Source organism: Rhipicephalus sanguineus, chromosome 3 (assembly GCF_013339695.2).
Source record: "Rhipicephalus sanguineus isolate Rsan-2018 chromosome 3, BIME_Rsan_1.4, whole genome shotgun sequence".
Classification (NCBI taxonomy): Eukaryota; Metazoa; Arthropoda; class Arachnida; order Ixodida; family Ixodidae; genus Rhipicephalus; species Rhipicephalus sanguineus.
Genome location: NC_051178.1, coordinates 170928927 through 170950759, shown reverse-complemented (window position 1 = coordinate 170950759; position 21833 = coordinate 170928927). Strand labels below are relative to the sequence as shown.

The 21833-nt window shown below is 47.3% G+C and overlaps 1 protein-coding gene across 1 annotated transcript in view; it reads right to left on the bottom strand.

Moving 5' to 3' along the window:
- LOC119387660 (receptor-type tyrosine-protein phosphatase N2) overlaps window positions 1-21833 on the bottom strand; it is a 580933-nt gene that overhangs the window by 287992 nt on the left and 271108 nt on the right. Inside the window, exons 12-13 of the mRNA XM_037655122.2 lie at window positions 19952-20031; window positions 10970-11031 (exon numbers count right to left, since the gene is read on the bottom strand). Of these exons, the coding sequence (XP_037511050.1) occupies window positions 10970-11031; window positions 19952-20031 (142 nt within the window). The remainder of the gene's footprint in view (window positions 1-10969; window positions 11032-19951; window positions 20032-21833) is intronic.

Here is a 21833-nt window from a genome sequence, read left to right as displayed (position 1 = left end):
CGCGTCGCGTCGCGCACGTCGCAAACAGTAGCTTGTTTTCTCGCTTTAAAATTTCCCTAGCGTGTCTCAGCGCGGGTTTAACACTCGAAGGAGTACGGGATAAGTTTAGGCCCCTAAGGAGGCAGCATCAAATTAAGACAGTACGGTAGAAGTAATTGAACGGTTTGTCGAGGCACGGGCTAGGGCTGACAGAAATCGAAAACAGCGTCTCGGCATGAACGCCCCGGCAAATTTAAAAGCCCGCCCGGGAGGGCTTACACAAGAACCACAAAACTAATATTGTGCTGCAGCTGTCAGGCATGCACTGATGGTATAGGGTGGCAGCACACACACTGATATCTCACAAGTTCATGGCAACGCATAAGAGGGACGCAATGGGATTTACCATGAACGACTGACACCTTTTCATATAAAGGAACGCCCTCTTTCTTTATATAAAAAAGAGCATTGCTTAGCGCGTTGCAGCAGCGAGCATGATGACTTCGTTTGACGAACGTGCAAGGTCAGGACTGCTGCGTCGCAAAAACTGCTCAGTGCACAAAGAGAAAGGTCGGCTGTAAGAGCGAAAAATAAATCAATTACCTCGATTTCGGATTGCTGGACCTGGAGCATGCGGATCAGGCACTCGTGATGGGTAGACCTGAAGCTGATTGTAAAGCACGTATGTTAAGAGTGCTAATTTGCAGACGGTGTAAGTGGAGTAACGTAAGCTGCGATAAATGCGCCCTAGTTACTTGGAAGCATTGGCACGTTGCGGTGTTAATAGGAGAGGCCTAGGAAAGGTTCGGTGCGGTATTAACGAATATATAATTGCGTGCTGATGCCTGATATAATAGATTTCTGCCTATAAAAAAAGCCGAAGTTCGAGCGAAGCGTTGGCTTTATCCTAACAGTTATAGAGTGTTCGTTCGGATGTTTGGCTTATTGTTCCTAAAGGCCAACCTAAGCTTCAAAAGTAGAGCTTATGCGCAGCTAGGGCTTCGCAGCTCCCCGCTATGTTTTCTTTCAACCTCCCAAACATCCGAAGCACAATCAGATCGCATCACCTGTTGTAAGGAGCTCCAGCACAACATATCTTTACCCGAATAAAATCGACGATCGATGAAAAAAACTCACGGTCATCTTTTCTCTGCACGCAGCTTAGGTCCGCACTTCTAAGTCGGAGCTTGCTTCTCGAACATCGTTCACAAACTGACGCGCTACTTCGAACAAAGAGCCACTTCAGGCTTTTCGCAGAAAAAAGAAATGCCACACAAAGCGCAACAGCAACCGGAGCGGTACGCAGTTTGAAAGCTCCGATGCTCCTCAATACATTCGTCTTCCCCTCCTTGCAACGATGCACACACAGAAGATTTGCTCGGCAAACGCGGCTGAATGTGTAACGAGATGCATCGATGTCTTTTCCGTGTGGTGACGGCTACGGGGTCGGAAAATCGTGTGACCCCCGTCGGCTTTTCCGGTTCAGCGCCACATTTCACCTCACCTATAAGCGCCACCACGAGCCCTTTGTCCCCGTTATGCAGATATATTTCTTTCCGGACATACTTCAAAACACGCCCACGCATCTATATGCACAAAACGACTCTAGCATGTTGCCGCTGCTGATATCCATTTTTTTATATATACGCAACGCAAGCCGAGTTGGGCGACTGCCGACGCAGCAAAGAACCGTGCCACGCTTCTTAAGTGGACGATAAATGGCGTACGATCGAGACTATCCCGTCGAAAAATTTTTCGAAGTACGGCAAAGGATGGGAAACCCGGCGGGCGCAATGATTCCGCGTGCAGCTACCAGTTTATCACTATACATACTCATTTATATAGACGTTCAGGTATTTCGAAACATAAACTCTCACGTACGCGCGCTCCGGTATCACATGGCGCTCGTGTCGGCCAGGCTTTCCTGTAACATTCGCGAGCTCGTACAGAAGCGCGAGCTTGGAAGTGGTTTATAACGGGATTTACTGCAAGCTGCAGGACACACTAGCTCGAACGGAGAGCGTGGACACATCAAAACTCGGGAAATAAAAAAAGTTCCGCATCACCCTCCTCCTCAGACTCAACCCTCACCCCACTTTATTATTATTATTATCATTATTTTTCGCGATCTCCTGCCGTTGTGGAGTGATCCGGAAAACTTTAACAAGGCACCGCCGTCAGCCGTTTCGGCGCTAAGCCCCTAGCTGACCGTTCGCGCTTGGGGAGCTTTTTGTCTGGTACTTTGTTTATCTGTCTCACCTTTCATTTGTGTTATTACTTTTTTTCGTTTTAAGCGGCCCGCGTCGCCTCTCATACCTTCCGCTCACGCTTTGCTGTTGCTCCACAACCTCGCGTTATTCTTTATTTTTTTTTGCGCTTTTATATTTAAAGCGCCGCTTTCACGTAAGAATACTTTCAGCACTGCCCTGTGATATGCATAAGTACAACTTGCGTTATATAACGCAAAACGCGATACCTCGAAACAAAAATGCAAGAATGCGAGGTTAAATTGAGTTTTGGAAATTTGAATGCAATTATGACAGGACTTATCACTGAATAAGGTGCAAGAGCTTGCAGGCTGGCAACGTTTTATTTTACTAGCGCATTGGTGTTCTCTTTTTCTTTCTTTTTATTCTCGTCATCGCACAAACTGTAATAAATTGCTGTTCCTTAATTACCATAGACGTTCTCAGAGTGATACATTGAATCGAAAATCATGATGCCTTGAATCGAGTTTAAAACTGTGCCATCAATGTGCAGTGACCGATCCCTTCAGAAGGTGAGTTTAAGCTGTAGACAACAATATTCGCTTTTTTTTTTTCGCGATGTAAGTTGTTCTGCGAAAACGGCTACGCGCTCATCGCAACGTAATTTTTTTTTCGCAACTCTGAGCACACGTACAAGTGTGATCAACAAATACGCTTTTATGAGAAAAAGTTACATGAAAAGCGACGTCTAGCTACTTCACAATTTTTACAACACAGCACAACGACAAAACACGAGAAGTCCAGAAAGAAAAAAAAAAACAAGAATGCGATTTCGGTATTTTACCTTCGCTTGGCTTAACAAGCTTGCACCTACACTCTAAGAACTGTGACTCTCATTTTATACATGTGAAAGTCATGTGTGTACCACTCCCTTTAGAGAGGCACGTTGACCCTCTTTAGGAGAGTCGTGGAACGCACGACTTTCCAAAAAGAGAGTCAATGCACGACTCTCCCAAAGAGAGTCAACTCGCCTCTCTAAAGGGAGTGGTACACATGTGACTCTCACATATATAAAAAGAGAGTCAAAGGACACCTTTGTTTACTTAGAGTGATACGGCTTATTGCAGTACGGCCTTAATTATTTAACCCACAACTTCTACAACTTCTACAAAGCGAAAGAGCTATTTTATCGTGATGCTTAGAGGGTGAAGTGCAGTACGTGGCTCTCCTTATGAGCGGATGCGTGCATTAAGGAGCTCTCCTCAGTCTATTATTTCCTTCCACCCGTCGTAGAAGATTACGTGGCTATATGGTTGTGCTGAGGTGAGCTCGAAGACGTGGGTTTGATTCTCAGCCACGGGGGCCGCATTTTGACGAGAGCGCGGTGCAAAAGCACCCCTGCACTCAGCCTTAGGTGCACGGTAAAGGACCAACGGCGGTCAAAGTTAATCGGGAGCCCCCGCTACGCGTGTCTCATAACCATACCGTGGTTTTGGCAAGAGAAGCACCGGAGCTTTACATTATTTATTTATTCCTCCTTTCTCTTAGCCCCCTATATGCATACGATATAAAACGGGACGCCCGTCTTCTTCATCACGCCGCCTTTCCTATCCTTGCTTTTTATACAGAAAAGTTGTATATGTCTCGGCGAAACAAACACTCATCCGTCCTATGTCCGCAAATCTCCAAGTACGTATGCACCACCGACTAGGCACAACAACGCCGGATAGTCAGCTTTGTCACCTTCGCCGTAAAAAAAAACAAAAAAAAGGATACACACGGTTACGTATACTGACCCTTCATTATCTGTTGCTTTCATAATACGATGTTACTGACCTGGGCTATTTATTTTTCTGACGTTAACGTCGTCAAGGTAATGGCGACTAAATGCCCCTGATGTTGCATTAAAAGAACTGTTTACTTCTCACATTTATCCCGGAAAGCCGAGAACCCATGGCCGGCCTTTGTGAGAGGCACGTCACGCTTCATTTTAATTTTTTTATTCATTGCGGAGCTCGCTTTCTTTCCGAGTCGACCAAGGAGAAAGGGGGGGGGGGAGGCTGTGATAAAACTTGCCCCCCCCCCCCCCCCCCCCCAATGGAGAAACCCCCGCACGCCTATGTCGGAGTATAACCATCCACATTATAAAGGCTGGTTCAACCACTATGGTAAACAGAACGCGACAGCCAGAATGAAAACGGGGGACCTCTTGTCCGCGATTGCTCGAACTTCCTTTTACTAAAAAAGTCACAGTTTTGCCTCAAGGGCGAAGCAATGAATGCGATAGCAAGAAATTGGAACAGCAAGAAATGGGTCACTAAAATAAAATTCATAGTCCGGACATATTCCTGAGGCTAAAATTACAGCGCAAACGCACTTCTTTGCCCTTCTTATTCTTTACTTCTTTGTCCCCGCAAGCATCTGTATATGATTCCATGTGTTCGCTTATCTAATACACTATCATCCTTGTTACACGTTTTGGATTAGAGCTAGTGTTGTGTGCGCATGTGCGATAAGGTTGCATTGGGCTTATACGTGCATTGGCGTATGAAAGAATAAACCAGTTGTAGTCAGCGCTTGTGTCGTACGTTTCTCTTCTTCGTGGGTGTCTTGTGCGTCTGCGCTGTAATTTTAGCCTCGGGATTCTGGTCACGGTGTAAGATATATACCGTGATTCTGGCTCAGCCGTCTCTTTTCTTCCCTCCTTTGGCATAAGCCTACAAGAGCCAAAGCGTTTCCACTAGCTCGCGCCACCACGAGCCACGGCACGCACTTCTTTTTCCCTAGCCGACTGGCCACGAGTGGCGTGGCGCTACAACCACAAAATGGAAAACTAGCGTGCGTCGCCAGCGATACGACGGAAACGCAGCGCGGGCAACGATGCAGCATGGCCCGCGTCTCGCATAATTTTAATTTCGCCACGAGAGGTGTCCCGTGCATTTCACCTAATGTCGCGTGCGTTTCCATTTTGCCGTTATTAAAGACGATAGTCTTTCTTGGGGAACTTAAACGCAGAAATTTTGGTCTGTCTTTCTGTCTGTCTGTCTTTCTGTTTGTCGGCACGTCCCTCGATTCAGCCACTCGGCCAAAGTTGAACCACTTGCCCAAGGGCCAGCCGTCTTGAACTGGTGCGGCTGTTCATACTTGTGAACGTTGTCGATCAAAAAGTAAATATCATGCATATCTGAGGTGCAACATCACTAGGTAAGTATTAGGTGGCGTGTTCCTTTAATAGAAAATGCATACATACGTAATTTTAAGGACCCTAGTTTCTTAAGCTGCGCTGAAAATGCATAAGAATGGAAGCTTGAGCGAGTTGGTATGCGTTCATCTTTGTTGAAACAGCGCTCACTAGACGACGACGAAGTAAAAGAAGGCACAGGACAGGCGCTGCCTGTCCTGTGCCTTCGTCGTCGTCTAGTGAGCGCTGTTTCAACAAAGCTGAAAATGCGACTGCGCTGAAATTTGCCTTCCTCCGTGCCCTTCGCACGAGCTCATTGTTGTGTTTCGGTTTCGGTTCTGTATTGCACTGTACGAATGCCATGGGTTGGTGTTGAAAAACTTTAGTTTTGAGAAGGCCAAGAAGGTGAAAAAAAATATTTAAAAAATGAAAAAGCAGCGTTGTGGGCGGCCTTCAGGCTGCCGGTTGTGGGCGCCGCTCTGGCGTTCCTGTTTTACCCAGGCGACGTGTAAATAAAAGAGTGTGTGGAGAGTACTCGTTGAGTGCGGACGTTTCTCTGCTTCAGCGCTTCGCGCCAAACCGCGTTTTCGGGCTGGCTGGCGTCCCCGCCGGTCGCGTTGGTCACCGCCGGTCTTCGCCTGCTGCTGCGCCGGGACTACCAGCACTCAACAGCACTCATGTTTCCCGACGTATTGCCAGATGGCGTCCATATCTCACACAGCGCCTCTTCTATCGTCTTTACACGACATTTGCAGCGAAGCACGCAGATACGCGGCCAATTTTTTATCCTGGAGAACGAATAACGCATGGCGTAATTGCCTAAGGCGGCGTGCTGCGGAGCGAGGAGTGATAGGTTCGAATCCTCGGTCGTGCGCTTCAAAATTTGCGAAATTATTTTCTTCTGAATTATTCTTATTTGTGGTTTATGTATATATATATATATATATATATATATATATATATATATATATATATATATATATATATATATATATATATATCCGTCCGCGACATGACGGCGACGGCAAAAATCCGCCGAGAGTGCCCATATAATTGCTTTTGCAATAAAATTCAGTTTTGAATATCGACAACGCCCATTTGTTCCCGTATTGAAGCGCGCCCAGGGGAAAATGAAATGTGCCCACCTCCAATCGTCCAGGGAGACCCACACGCGGCGTATAAGCCTAGCGTGGTTCGCGACCGAACGCGAACGGCGCCTCATACACCAAATCGCAAGCCCCGTCAGCTACAGAACGAGTTTATATCCTCAAAAAGAATTACGAATAAAAACGAAACGGCGGAGAAGAAGCACGTGACTGCGCGGAAAAAAAAATAAAAAGGGGTTCAGAAAGAATGAAACATCAAGCAGGCGGCATACACAGTGCGCGAGAGCAACCCGCGTCGCGTTTCCGATGCGAGGCGGCGAACTGTAACCGTCCCAGGACACCCTGCCACCACGGTATACAGCGACCGCTGCCACACGGGGGTTGAGAAGACCACGTGCGCCAGACGTGGCGGAACGTCGGGCCGCGGAGTTCGCGCGGCGAAGCCAATTCCTGTTCTGCCATCGCCTATACTCTTCTTTGCGTACATGTATTTATACCTATGCTTCAGTTTCTCTTTTTTTTTTCTTTTTTCTGATTCCCTTTTTTCGCGGCCCGACGCTCCCCAAAAGGGGACGAATCAATCTCAATTCCCCGTAGACGTCCCTCCCGTCGTTGTCGGCGGGATTCCCAGTCCTGCTCCGGTTACGATCAGAGATTTCCGATTTGCGACGACTGCAGCTCGAGGGCAGTTCGCTGGCTCTGGTCGCGACTCCGCGTTGGCGCCGAGCGCTTCAACCCCTAACCCCCTACGAACTTGTACTTTAACCAACTCTCATTTTCTCTTTTTTTTTTCCTCAGATGCCTTCCTTGTATAAGGGAGGTTCTCATCGTTGTCTCCGTATTTACTATTGCGTCACTTTCTTTCTTTCTTTCTTTCTTTCTTTCTTTCTTTCTTTCTTTCTTTCTTTCTTTCTTTCTTTCTTTCTTTCTTTCTTTCTTTCTTTCTTTCTTTCTTTCTTTCTTTCTTTCTTTCTTTCTTTCTTTCTTTTTCTCCCACCGCGCTCTGTACTCTTGCAGCCATGAAAAGGAGCTGGGTTATTCCATTTTCCTTTGCGTTCTCCCCCCACCCCATCTTGTATACACACAGGCGCTCGCGTGAACTGCTGGAGACGATTGCTCGTTTCCTTCGCAGTGCGCCCGGTTTTTCTATTCTTTTCTTTTTTTTCCCAATTTCGGGAGGTACGGCGAAATGAGAATGGCAACGCTAAAATTACGTCGTTGTTGTAAATAGTTGTAGTTGGTATTGTCGAGTAATATATTAGTGTTACAATTATTACAGTTATTATTAGTAGTAGTAGTATTAGTAGTATTAGTAGTATAGCTTATAGATAGGCAATTAACAAGCAAGAACGAAACATAGACTGCATCATAAATTGTAAACTACACTAAATGTCAGTTCTGCGCATTTTGCCTCGTCCACTCTTTCTACCTATGATACACTAGCCGCCGTGCGAAACATAGGCAACTTAAATGGAGGTATCACACTAGAACGTCCGAGCTAGAGCACGTGTTCATGATCAGCTGGATGTAAGTTCTTGTATTTCTTGCATGCCAAAGCTTCAACAGCGAGGGGGAGGGGGTGATTCTTGGTAATAAAAAAACAGGAAGATAAGAAAATTTGAGAGCCCCGCAATTGTCTATCTCTGGGATGACACCTCAGCAGTAGCTCTCAGAGGGAAGGGATAAGGAGGGGTTAAAAGAATTAAAGGAAAGAGTAGAGGGGGGGGGGGATCCGGTCAGCAGAGTTCAGGGACGGGGCAACGATCAGCTAGGGGCACGAGGACATCACGTAAAAACGAACCCTAAACTTCAACAGGCAGTTGAAGCCTTTCAACCATGTAAATCTAATACAGTTCACATACCTCAGCATTAACGCCGCAAAGATGAAGTGAGCGCGCGCCTCGAGGCATGGTACTTGTTATTTCGTTTGTGCTATGTTTTACACCGTTCCGTAATCACGCCAGCTTTTTCACGTGATGAAGCGTATGAGGCTTTCACCTTAGTGAATAGGTACCGTGCTGCAGTATTATCCCCACTGCAGCCCACTTCCTCAGGCGTCACATGAAAAGAACTGAACTGTCCACAAAGGGGAGAGTGCCAGCCAACGCTGAGGCCTGACATATGCGTAGCAAAGGCGTCCAGCCAATGGCCGAGAGACCTTAGACAATGTGAGCGGGGTGCCCGTTATGGAAAGTTCCAAGCCACCATCACGTCAAACCAGTGAGTTTATTTTTTTTCTTTTTCTTTTTTGTTATTGCGAGTAGTGACAAAAGGCTGAACGCGACAGTCGTCTCCACCCTAACACAGCACCTCGTGTTCCGAAACACGTGACATGCGCGACACTGCGAATTCAAGTTTGAATAAGAGATAGCCACGGCCCTTCTAGCCGCGGCTGGCGCTGCGCATGTTCGGAGAGGGGGTGGTGGTGCAGCCGCGGACCTGGCCGCATTCTGTACAGAGTGCATCGATTGCCGACACAGAAGCTCGGCTGGGCACCACCAACATACAAGGTAGTGGCAGCGCCGCCATGCCACGCGGTATAAGAAAAAAAAATAGAGTGAGGGAGGTGGAGGGGCGAGGGTACATCGAGGCCCTTGTTGCTCGCCATGCACGGAGGGCTTCGGTAATTATTTACGTTTATCGCGCCGGTAATCTTGCGCGCTGCTCTTCGAACCACGACGACCTCCACCACGGCTTCCGGGGCAAAGTGGAGAGGAGGAGGAGACGGCCAGTTCTCTTACCCATTGCACGGCTTTCACTCTCTCCCCTTCCTTTAGGTGCCTCCCCTCCCCTACTTTTCCTTTATTTCCTTCTCGTTCGCTCGAGCACCTTCTCCGACAATCTATGTTCCGCGTCGCGTGTACAAACGACGGCCGATGGCCTGCTTAGCCGGCCGGCCGCTCGAAGCGGGCATGAACGCGCCCCGAACACGACCGTCATTATACGACTATGCGCAGCCTCTCAGGCCATCGGGAAGACAAAAGAGTAAAGACAGGTGTACGTCGAGGGGCGAAGACGGAGCACTGGCGTCACTAGAGAATGGCCCGATAGAGAACTAATGGTGCGGCATTAACAGCGCTGCGTTAATGTGGCACTTGGGTCGTCAGCCTAATCGCGGCGCGCAAAGTTGCCGCAATACTTCGCCTGACCTCGACTGGACGCTGGTCGAGCATCTGCAGTCCCGGTTCGTTATGCGGCAGGGACAGTGAACTTCAAGGAGTTCATTTAGTTTTGCTTGCTTCTGTATTCTTCTTTCTTTTTAAATTGTGTAATAGGAAACACAGGGGTGTTAACAGAAGCGCTTCAAATATAGCCGCTCTCAACGCCTTGATATTAGATGATCATGTTTGCCGTATCTGTGATTATAACTGGCAGCAAATCGCGTCCATCTTGTCCAGATGCAGAATGAGAACTTGAACTTCTACGCTATGTAGTCTGTAACTTAACGGGCAATAACCGAGTGACTTAAGATTTCAGAAAGGCGACTATTTTCCTGCCATGCCGTAAGTTGAAGACTATAAAGCGAATTATGGTTTGTGCCTGCTTAAAGAGGTGGTGCCATCAAATTTCAAGGCTATAACAAGACTGTTGTGGGTTTGCTCTGTATGCAAGGACACTCCACACGAAGGGTCGCACACAGCAACCGTTTAGAATATATTTTAATTCACTTCCGAACTGTACCTAAATGGTTTAGCAAGGTGCATGTTTGGGCTAGTTGGTACTCCATTTGAACAGTGTGTGTCGCATTCTCCTGTCTTTCGTCCCTGAAGTTCGCGCTATTTAGCTGTTCAAATGTACCTAAATGCCCATTCTCCCGATCAAGACCCATCGCTAGCGCGCCAACTCTGACGTAGTTCTATAGGAGGGGCAACGAAAGTTGTAATGACGTCACACCAGATCTGCTGTAGTGACGTGAGTGACCTCCGGACCTCCGCCACCTCCGCAACGTACGTACCGAAATAGCATCGTTTGCTACATCACTCGCCGAGTTTCGATCGCTTCCCGTCTAAGTGCGTCACAGCCTTGTGTGGTCACGTGACCAAGCCCCCTACACTGCTACGTCACTGCACAACCTCGGCGCCCAGAAACCGAAACCAAAAGTTGTCCACATCAAAAGGCGATATTAAATTATTTAGCGCGAATACATGAATCTTAATGCGTCTACCATTCTTCCTGGACCTAAAGGAAATGCTTACAGCAAAGAACGCCCAAGCCACATTGGTGGCACCACCCCTTTAAGTTCGATGAAGGAACCAGTACGGGTTGCCGAAACATCTCTCGTGTATTCTTCCCCATGAATTGCTCAATGGCCGCAACTTCTTCATCAACAGTTTACCTTAGAAGTGAAAGTAACAAGCAGCAAAAGGGCAGCTGGACGAATTCGCTGAAGTGACACGGTGTCAAAGTGTTGAGACTTCTGAAAACAGCGTGTAACAGGTGCGCGAACTAGCAAAGTAAGATAAATGACGAAGTCGCAATAGAAACTGTGTACGCACCTCTCCGACGACGCCCGCCGCCACGATGGTGTAGTTCTGGTGCAGCGAGTCCGCCAGGCTCTCTGAAAGGTAAAAAATATATGTGAATATATAAACAAAAAAAGTAGGTTGTATGAAAAATTGCTTTTGACATCGACCGTTGCACAAAACGCGAAATTAGAAGAGGTATCACGACCTAAGATTAATCTTGAAATAGCAGTTAACATCTAAAGCCTTCTCTTACGAGAAGCCACTGCATTTTAAGAGCCGACACACCCAGGCATGGTCTGACAACCCATCTTGCTATCATGTCTCTGACGTTTTCCTCTTGTATTGCTCAACCCTTGCGTGGGACGGCCGACGTGTCCTCTGTGAACAAACATGGAATCTACTGCGCAGACCACTTCTTATACTAGTGTCACACGGACACTTTTGATCCCGATCGGACCTGATTCGGGTCGAATTTCTTAGTCGTGATGGACTCATTCAGGCAAGCTGCAGAAGGAAGCCAATTGCTCTAGAGAAACTAGATGCAGACCGGGCTTAATCGCGATCAACAGTGCACCGTGTGACACCCGTATTACACGTGAGCAACATAGGCGTGCGCAGAGGGGGGGGGGGGGTGGAGGGGGGGGGGGGGGGGTAAACCCCCCCCTCCCTAGTCACCTAAGAAGAGGGGGTGCGAAGTCTGCCCTATACATTGACTTAATAGGGAAGGGGGCTGCCGCGATGACCCTTCGCCCCCCCTGAAGGGGAACCCTGCGCACGCCTATGGTGAACAGGACTTTTCAGCTAGTGCTATCGCTACCGAAAAGAAGCAGATAGGACAGTTTGCAATACGATGGCATTCCGGCATACCAACTTACCTTTCAGGAGACCACGTATTTTTAGGAGGAGGCTAAGATGATGTTCGGTACTGCGTTATGCTGATCGAGCGATAATTGCGCACTATCGTCCGTCCGTTCAAGCGCGATACACGCGTACTTGCACAACAGAAGCTTACTCATTGTCTTCTGCGTGCGAGAGTTCCCAATAAAAAAGAAATAGTGATGAACGAATCCGCGCCTATGGGCAGCCGTAGTTTAGCAGCTGCTATTAGCGAGAACAGCTGCCGCACACTACAGCCGTCTGACTCGCACGTACGTATAACGCGTGTAAAAAGAAAAAAAAGAAACAAATAAAACCAGAAAAAAAAAACCAATATAGTTGAATGCATATTACCTCAGTAGTGCGCGAGCTAGGGCCATTACTCCGGCATAATCACAAAGCACTAAACTAGGAGAAATCGGGGCTGTTACGTGGTTTCTTTAGCACTTAAGTTGATTACATAGCTTTGGTTTCAGAGACGTGTTGGTGGCAGCTTTGATAAATTTTACTCAGCATCTCTAAAAAAACCGTATCTGAGTGACTGTATGCAAATTCACTTCGTATAGGCGAATAGCCTACTCGCAAAATTACTGCCGCTGGGTTTCCCGTAGAATGAATACTCTGACTCTCATCGTCTTTGTTATCAACATTCGCATTTCAAGCCATATCACGGGTCTATCAATTTATTTCCGTTTATGCCACAATTACAACACTACAGTTAAAAACTACAAATAATCTTTCCTATGCCTTACTAGGATTCGTTGTCTGTTGGTTTAATTACATTGTGTCTGACGAAGAAAACTAGCCCTTGCTTGATACGTGTCCTCTTTGGCTGTCTCATTTAGCAGGACAGAAGCCTGACGCACAAGCCTCTGCATTTTACCAGCTGAAACCATCACGACTACCGATTTCCCAGGTTCATACCCGTACCCATTTGTCCTCCGTCGTGCTATGTAATTGTCACACACCATATTCAGGAATTGTACACACGCATAACTCTTTCCTCTACCCATCATCACCCCTCATCACTCCTTTCTTCCCCTTTCCCTTTTCCCTTGTGCAGATTAGCAGGCTAGAGCGCACTAGCTCAGGCCGACCTCTCTGCCTTTCAACAAATTTTTTCTCTCTCTCTCAGGGACAAGAGGCCGTTTATAGTTATCTAAGATCCCAGCAGAATAAGACATCAGGCACCAATGACAATTTCTACGATACGAGAGGCGCGCGATTAATGTCTAGGGTATGCACGCACTCCGTGAGGATCGATTGGTACCACGAAAACAATCATCTCTAGTTCACAAAAAGCACGCTTCGATGGTTGCGCGGTAACCTTCTCATCTGCGTTAGACGCGTCCTCGTCTCACTGTGACCCTAACTATCTGCTTATGTTTCATTAGCAAGCGTGTCGACGTGCAGCGAGGAGCAGATAGCAACGCTGGAAACCGTCGCCACCTCCTCCACCCCCACCCCCCCTTCCCCTCTCTTTATTCTTCCCTTCGCGTTCCTTTACCCTCGCATCTTCGAGCCCTTTCACTTGTTTACGAACAAACTAGGGAGGATAGAGTGATGCGTGTGTAACAGCACGAAGAGACAAGGCCCGCATCGACATATTTCGGGCACACCGCGGTCGTGCGAACGCGATGGAGCCCGACACCTCCAACTGCGTGAACGAGGCCGGAAGAATTCAAAAGTATGAAGGATGATAGCTAGCGGTGACGGCGAGGTGACGAGCGCACGACTGTCCAAGAGCAGAGGGGGAGAGAAAGAGAGGGCGGCACAAAGTGAGGCGTAGACGCCCGGAAGAAAAAGAGACAGAGAAGGAAGGGTTGATTGCCCAGAGGAAAAAAAGGGCGAGGAGTAGTGGGCTGTGTTCGAGGAGAGAGCTGTCGCTCCGTGTAACCGGGATCCGGAAGGATGCTGCGGAACGCCGGGAGCACAGTTTTTCGAACCACTGCCAGAAGCAGATGGCGCGCGCTCGTGATGATCAGAAACGCAACGTGCGCTGAGAAGGTGCGTGCGGAAAACTAGGCGAGAAAAGCCGGGGCGGCGCGCTCTGGCTTGCGCGGAGAGCAGCATCCTCTCGTCCCAGCTACGCGACCTGCATGTCCTCGTTCAATAGCCTCGCCCGTATCATCGACACCATTTGCTTTACTCCTGCGATTTGTTTTTTTCTCTTGGCGCTCACCTACAGAGGGCATTTCGCCTATTCATTCTCTCATGCTCTGTACTCCCTTCCACACTGCCCTCTTTTGTATAGTTTGCAGCTGCGCGCGCGAGCGCGTTCACTGTTGGCCCGTGTAAATAGAATGACAGCAGTGTCGACGAACACTGCCTCCCCCCCGCCCCCCTTCTACCCTTTTCTTATCCACCTTCTCCTGCTTTGTTTATTTTTATGTATTGAACCTGACGACCTCGTAGGTTACAAGCGCTGTGCTGCCCTACCAAGCGTTCTGTATCAAGCCACCTATTTTTACTGCACAGGGCGACGGAGACTGGCGAAAAACAATTTAGGTATATTGTTTCATATCAGCACGCTTGGATGTAGACTATACACGACAAGGCTACCATGGCTAAAGAGAATGCCCCCTACTTGGCACGTTCGTCTGTATAGATAAAGAAACGTTCTGGAACTACCATCTTTCGCGAATTCCGGCAGAAGCCTCGAGCTACACTTTAAAACTGGAGATAAAACTGCTAACCTGACTTCGCGTTTTCTAATACATACCTATTTATATCAATGCTTCACCTTTCGAGCAAATTCTTTTTTTTATGTAGGGGTCGACGCTGTATTGTCGCTATCATTGATCTTAGAGCTAGGCATTTAGAGAGGATTGCCTGTCTGATTAGATTAACTAATAAGGACCTTGGAATGGCTCCGATCAATATATGAGGTTACTTTCCTGAATTTTCCTTATTCAGGGGAATAATGACCGAGGAGACGGCTCTTGTACGTATTTCATAGACAAGCTGGGTAGGAGGCTGCTGATCTTCTTAGGCGCCGCTAAAGTGGCAGACCCGGGAAAGGTGCTCTGAGAGGAGGTTGGCAATTTGTTCCAGAAATTAGGAATAAAATGCCGTAGGTTAAACGCGTTAACATGTCTTGAACACGTTTCGATAGGGGCAAATAATAAAGCAACCTGCGATAGTTGGCTGCGATCTGTATGTTGGAGGTAAGTTAGCCGTGCTAACTTTCAGCGCAATCGCACCAATATTATACAGGCTGCCCCAGCTAACTATAGCCAGAGTTTAAAAATAAGCCGAAGCACTTTATGATGACGCGATCCAACACATGCTGCTCAGTATTGCATAAAGTAAGTCACACTATTATTGTGTTCTGCTTAATTAGGTAATGCTAATTAAGTAACTTCTAAAGCAACAAAGCTTGGCGAAAAAAAATTCAATTAGAAAGTTGTAGATCGGTGGACAAAACGTCCGATGAGACAGTTTGCACTTTTTATCTATTAAGCATTTTTGTCCTTCCGCTTACTGCAAATTCCTGCGAAATACAACAAATGTACCACGTGACACGCCCGCTTGTGCACCATGTTGCAGGGTTCCCTAACGTTCAGCGTGTGCTACAAGGTGCCATGGAATAACACACACACTTCAGAAAGAACTTACACTCATGAGTAATGAAAACTGGGAGCATGATTATAATGATGATAATAAAACACAGTCCTTGTTGACAAAAACTATTTAAATAAAAAACGATGCGGGGACTTACTTGGGCTTATCTCTCTTTTTTTTTACTGAGCACTCTAATGTACGATTACACTCGTTACACAGTATCCCCTGGTACCTCTCACCGTGTGAGTGACATCACTGGTATATGGTGAGAGGTACCACAGTACCATCATTGTCACGTTGAACTTATAAACTCGCCTACCGCTAGAGATAGCAAAAGTGAGCAGGACAATAGGGACAAATCTCGCATAACAGGCCGGCGATGTCGCTTAAGTCTCGCACATTACGGTTGAGCTCCGCGATTAGGGTAAAATCTATGCAACAGTGAGTTAGCACTGATCCCTCTTTCGGTTATCCGAGCACGAACGACGCTTAAAAGCAGAATACCCCAGAGCCGACCCAGAGAGTATGTGGAGTAGCTAAGAACACGCGCGTTACGACAAAATCACATCGCTGAAAAAAGAAATAAATCACGAAAGCGTGTACCATATTTTCTGCATCCAGAACGTCAATACGTAGGTTGTCTCTAAATATAATATAAACTGCGCGACAAAACCTGTAATTTTCTTTCTTGTTCATTTTTTTTTTCTTTTTGAAGTGAATTAATAGCGTCCGCGTAGCACATGGCAGTAACAGATACCGAAGAGTGGGCGGGGGGGGGGGGGGGGGGCTGCGCTGCTTTCGATAATAGATCAAACGCTATTTCGTGCCTTTCCTCGACATATTCCAACGGATGCTTCGAGACGTGCCCAAATTTCAAGGATGAGTGCGTACGTGATCTTTTCGGGAATTTGGGATCAAATGGAAATCGGTACCAAGTGTACCAATCGCCATTCCTTAAAAAAAAGAAAGCATAAACTTCACGCTTGATTCCTCTTATTTCGCTTATTTTTCACTCTACAACGCATCGACACAACACAATATTAGTCAGTGCTGACAAAGCAAATATCGCAGAAACACTTTGACATCGCGCATTATGCAACATTATGCAACGCGTTATCCAAAGGCTCGTGTAGGTTTAGTCCCTCTTGACGGCAAGTTGTATTTTCGTTCATTTTAATTCCTTTCAACTTATGCTACGATTACTACACTACACTTAAAAAACGGCAAATAATGTCCCGTATGTCAATCTTGGTTTTATTGCCTGCTGTCTTCATTAGATTGTGTCTTAACAATAAAATTCATCTTATCACGCAACGTTGCCATATGTGACCTACTTCGCGGTCGCGCTTGCTCCATTTCGCGAAATATCTGTCATGTCGACTATAATATAGACTATGCACGGCGAAATGCTAGGATACCCAAATAACTAAGACGTTTGCCTTATCGACTCGGTGACGATATTGCATAACAGTGCGACCTATCTGTACTGCTCCTCCGTATAATGTGTACATTTATCACTTCTCCTTCAACACTTGTTATCGACACGTGCTCAAGCTTGCTCATTACAGAGATAAAAAGAGGCAAAAGAATACTTCGGATGTTTGAAGGCACTTTAACGCCAGCTTAACCGACCACGTTGTTCTCCGTAAAGCGTTCGCTTCGAGTAAAAGCCCAGTTTTGACGAGAATCAGGTGGACATGTGTACACTTTAAGGCTTATACCGTTGCCAAAAGAAAGTTTAGTTTATCCGAAAACTTTCAGCGATCATGTTTGTGAACTGTCGTTGCCACAGAAAAAGAAAAAAAAAACTACAGGAACAGTCATTCACTATCGTCGCTCTATTCGAAGGTAAAAGCAATCGCGTGCCACGGGGAAAAGCAAGCGTGGAAAAAGGAAAAAAAAAAGAAAAGAGAGAAGCGGACCACGAAGAAAACGAACGCGGTACGACCGGCATTGCTCGTCAGCGCCGCATAGCCGAGTCTGCAGGCAAGAACGCAAGAAAATTCTGCGGTCCTAAAAACGTTTGCCCTACTCGTCCGTGTTTCTAGGAGAGTATGAGGAGGGAGAAATGTAACCCTGGCGGACATAGGCTATAGTCCGGGGCTTTTTTGAGTCCTCTCTATACGAACGTTGTTTGCCAAGGACCATCGTGCCATCGTTTCCACCGCGTTTTCGCCCATACTGCACCCGTATCTTTCTCTCTCTCTTTTTTTTTCTCTGGGCGAGAAAACGCATCGCGCTGTTGCAAACCCGTGGGAAGAAGCCGGCTTTGCCACAGGGTGCGGCGCGGGCGCTTTTAAAGGCTCTGCGGCGCGCCGTCTAAAGATCCTCCTCCAGCGGTGGTGTTGACACTGCTCGCACGCGCATGGCGTCGTCGCTGCCGTTTACCTCACTGCCTGCTACCGAGGTTTTGCGGCTTAGCGCGTAGAGAGAAGAAGGCCGGGCCTTCTCGCGCACCACAAACGCGTCGCAAATGGACGCCGCGATGCCTCCTCCCGCTTTGGCACACCGCTCCTTCTACCGCTGCATTCTATACGGCGCCTATGTACTTCTGAGTGGCGGCCGTCGGTGTGTGTACAAGTGGTGAAGGCTCGTTGAGGATAGCGGCGCTGAGCCTAGCACTGATCGGTGGTACGCGAGACAAACGTTACGCTGTCTGTCGTCGACGTCGTCGGAGTCTTTTGAGCACCAGGCTAAGGCGACCATTCGCGCTCTCTGCCTCCTACGAGAAAAAAATGCTCGTCAAGCCGCGCTCTTACGTATAGGCTTCGTTTCACTAAAACGGCGCAACGTTGTCGAAACTGAACACCGAGGCGCGAACCAACCAGAAACCGCGAAGTCTACAGGGCAGCACACTCTCTCAGCATTCAGCTGTGCACGATTCATAATGACTATCTATATATCGCGAATTCCGACCACAGCCCAAGCAGCCCTTGGAGTCAATTACTTTAGTAAAGCGCGCATATTGACCGGATGTGGAAAGCGGCAGCCTTCGCAACCCTGCAGAATTTTAGCGGTGCACGTGGAACCGCAGCATCTGTACACTTATGTACGTTGCGGATATCGTAAGTGGGGCCGCCTTGTGTTAGACCGGTGAGATGGACAAACAGGTGCGAGTGCAAGGAGCGCTCTGAAAACCGATGATTGAAATCATGTTCCGCAAATCGCTCTCCTTCACTAAGCCCTGAGAAAACGTGAGGCTGTAAAAAAGAACGAAAACGTAAAGGGAGGATCTGTTTTAGAAAGCTCAAGCCTTTCTAACATGAAGGCGCAAACGGCACGCGGACACTTTTGTGACCGCGATTACTTCTGGAAACTAAGCTTCCTGTCTTTACCTGTTCCGAAATAATACACGCGCTTTGCGAGAAACACACTTTCGTCAAAGTGTTCTTCAGCAGTTGCAGCGTGCAAACAGGAAACTTTGCTTGGGGGTGGGGTCGAACTTTGCAATCCTCTATTTCCTTACGTGTGGAATTGGCGATCATTAAAGGGATGAAATATTTCTCTTGGCTACTTCTTTCCCCTTTTCCTTTTGCTAATCTGGGCCACGAGCCCAAATTGCACCTTTTTATTTTAGATAAATGGATCTCGATGACATTAGTCAGGCGCGTAAAGAAGTTGACGATATTTTCCGGATTCTTAACATAGCGTTTAGTCAATCCTTCAGCAAGGAACTCTTATGGAGCTGATTACTCCCCTCCGCCGCGGCGCGCTAGTTCTGGGTGGTGCTTGCAACTTTGACCAAGAACAGCCATCAACGAGGACTGTGATGAAATATGTTGATGATAATTTGTCATGTCACGCTAACATTCGTTTTATTGGTATAAGCAAAGTCACAGTGTAGGCTTCTGCGATACTGCTAATGTTGCTGCAAAATGAAGCACAAAAAAAATGGTCCTTCCTCACGTACAGTGATAACTTGCATATTAAATCTGCCCCTACACAAACTGAGTGACCTGCTGTAGTAACGTACGTTATTGCAATAGGTCGCTGAATACTGTAGTAAAAAAACAACCAAAACCTGACAATGAGGAATCTGCGCAGTTCCCCCGCTCGTCGTAATCCTGCGGCAGATTCGTTTATACTGTACGCACACGTCCCACTGTACTCGTACTTGAAAAGAAATAGAGGGGGAAGACGAGAATCCTGCCATTGATTATTTTGCCATCAATATTCAGAGATGCATTCTGTCACGGTGGTGCGCTGAGGCAACGCGACTTGGTTTGAGCCATGAAATGACTTATTCGAGTAATGTACGCGAATTAACCTGCGAAATGAAAAACGTTTTCCAATGGGACAACGTTCTGCGCCAGAATTAGCCGTAACACTGGAAGGACGCCCCTGTTTCCATGCAAGAGCAACTTGCGTTGAGAAAGTTCTTCATTTGTAAGATTATGACCTCACTTTGGTCGATCTTGACAGCGATGCACGGCATTAACATTCGTGTCTTTTAATCTGTCTCTCAGATAGGTTGTCTGTTAATCGACCGCTGAAACCAGCTGGTCGATTCACGGCACTGTAGAAAGTAAAGGTCATAGCACTGACGAGCAGCAGCCACGCGCAAGGACTCACCTGCTTTGGCAGCCACGGTTGTGGCATTGAGGTTTTGGGAGTTCGGATTCACCTTGAAGTTCACCCGGTTGCCTTCCAACCTGCAAATTAGACACAAAAATAAAACACAGAAGCAAAAAAAAAAGGAGGGGAGATCACATATGAGGCTGACCGAAGCTTCTCTATCACTAAATTATCACAAGCTCAACTCATATAACATACTACCACACTTTACGTGCTGTCGTTTGCAAAAAAAAAAAAGAAAGACTAAGCAGCGGGGGTTTTCTTTATGGCGTAATGAAATTCTGCCGGTCTCATGAATCTCACCGTGTTTGTTTTTAACCAATAATCTAAAATTTAACAGCATGTAGAACGTGACGATTTGACAATGTGCCGAACGAAACTCGGTTTCCAATCGAACTACAAAATAACTGACGTCCAGCGGGCGTCAGTATCTATCTCTCGCAACCTCTAAGACCTTGGCTCCTTTTCCGTATGCCACTTTATCGACTTCACGACATCCTTTTTCAACTAACAGCGTACCGTATACGTTTTCGCGCATCGATCCGCCGATACATTCTCTCTGTAATTAAAAATTATTGACAAGAATTAGCCGGAGGGCTTTCCCGTCTTTTCCTGCGTTTGTGCTTCGTCACTTCGCGCTCTGCTTGCTCCTATAACGCGTCGGATGGCGCCTTCGACACTTAACATCTATGGCAGAGTGCGCAGTGGCCGCTGCTTATCTATCACTCACCGCTTTTGCTACTCTAACGCAACCAAGCTAACTTTAGTGAAGCACTGATAATCACCAGCGATTGATAAAGTCCAGCTCCTTCCTCAACGCGACACGCGCATACCGTACAACGCGAGTCCACGCGCTGCACGCAAAACCCCAAGCGCGACGACGCCTTTAACGTTTCAAGCGAGCGGGAGGCGAAATGGCGAACGAAAAACTAACCCCCTGCCATAGACTTTCGGAGAAACGGTGCTGCAGATTTCCTAACTGGCGTTCAAGAAAAGTTAATGAGTTTTTCAAATGAAATCTGCGCTAGCGAAATCGAGGGCGGGCACCGCCACCGCCGTAGGGGGCAGCGCGAGGGAGGCGGGCGAGAGGTGGGGACGTAAGTTGCTTCATCCTCTTCTCCCACCCCCCTCGCACGCACCCCTCTTCTCTTCTCCGAGACGTAGGTTCAATAAACGGTTCGTAATTGCCACGGCAGGATTGGACGCAGCTTCCGTGCGCGTTAGCTGGAGTAAATCTTCAGCGAAGTCGCGAGGTGAAAGCTTGGAGACCCAGGCTTTTCCGACCCCGCTACTGTATCACACTGCGACATTGGCGTTCCTTACACACTCTCTCTCTTCTCTCTCTCTCTCTTATTGTGTTTTATTATTTTTTCTTTTTGCTGCTCTTTACAGCCGTTTCGATCTGCTCGCTTTATTTTTCAGTTCTGAAGACTAATTTGAGCACAACGGAGAAAGAATTCCGCTCTGCTACTACTATACCGTCCGTAATGTCCCGAAGGAACGCCCACCCTCATTGTGCAAGTTCGACGTTATACGCACAGAGGACTCTCGTACAGCATATTCCCTCGCCGCACAGGCAGCGTGCGCCACTGATTAACGGAATTCATTGCGCAACGAGCGGTTTCCAGGCGTTATACGGCCCTGCGAAAGGGTAAATTTGACCGTGTTCCGTTCCTAACGGCCTGTAGTATATCCTCTCCGAAGTTTCCTGGCGAAAGCATCGAAATGCCATTGCGATGCTGGAGTTTTTTAGGAAGACGCAAGAGAGGAGTAGCTGCAACGAAACATAACTTTTTTTTTTTAATTCGGAGTATTCCTGGCCAACCAAAGGTCTATCTATCTATCTATCTATCTATCTATCTATCTATCTATCTATCTA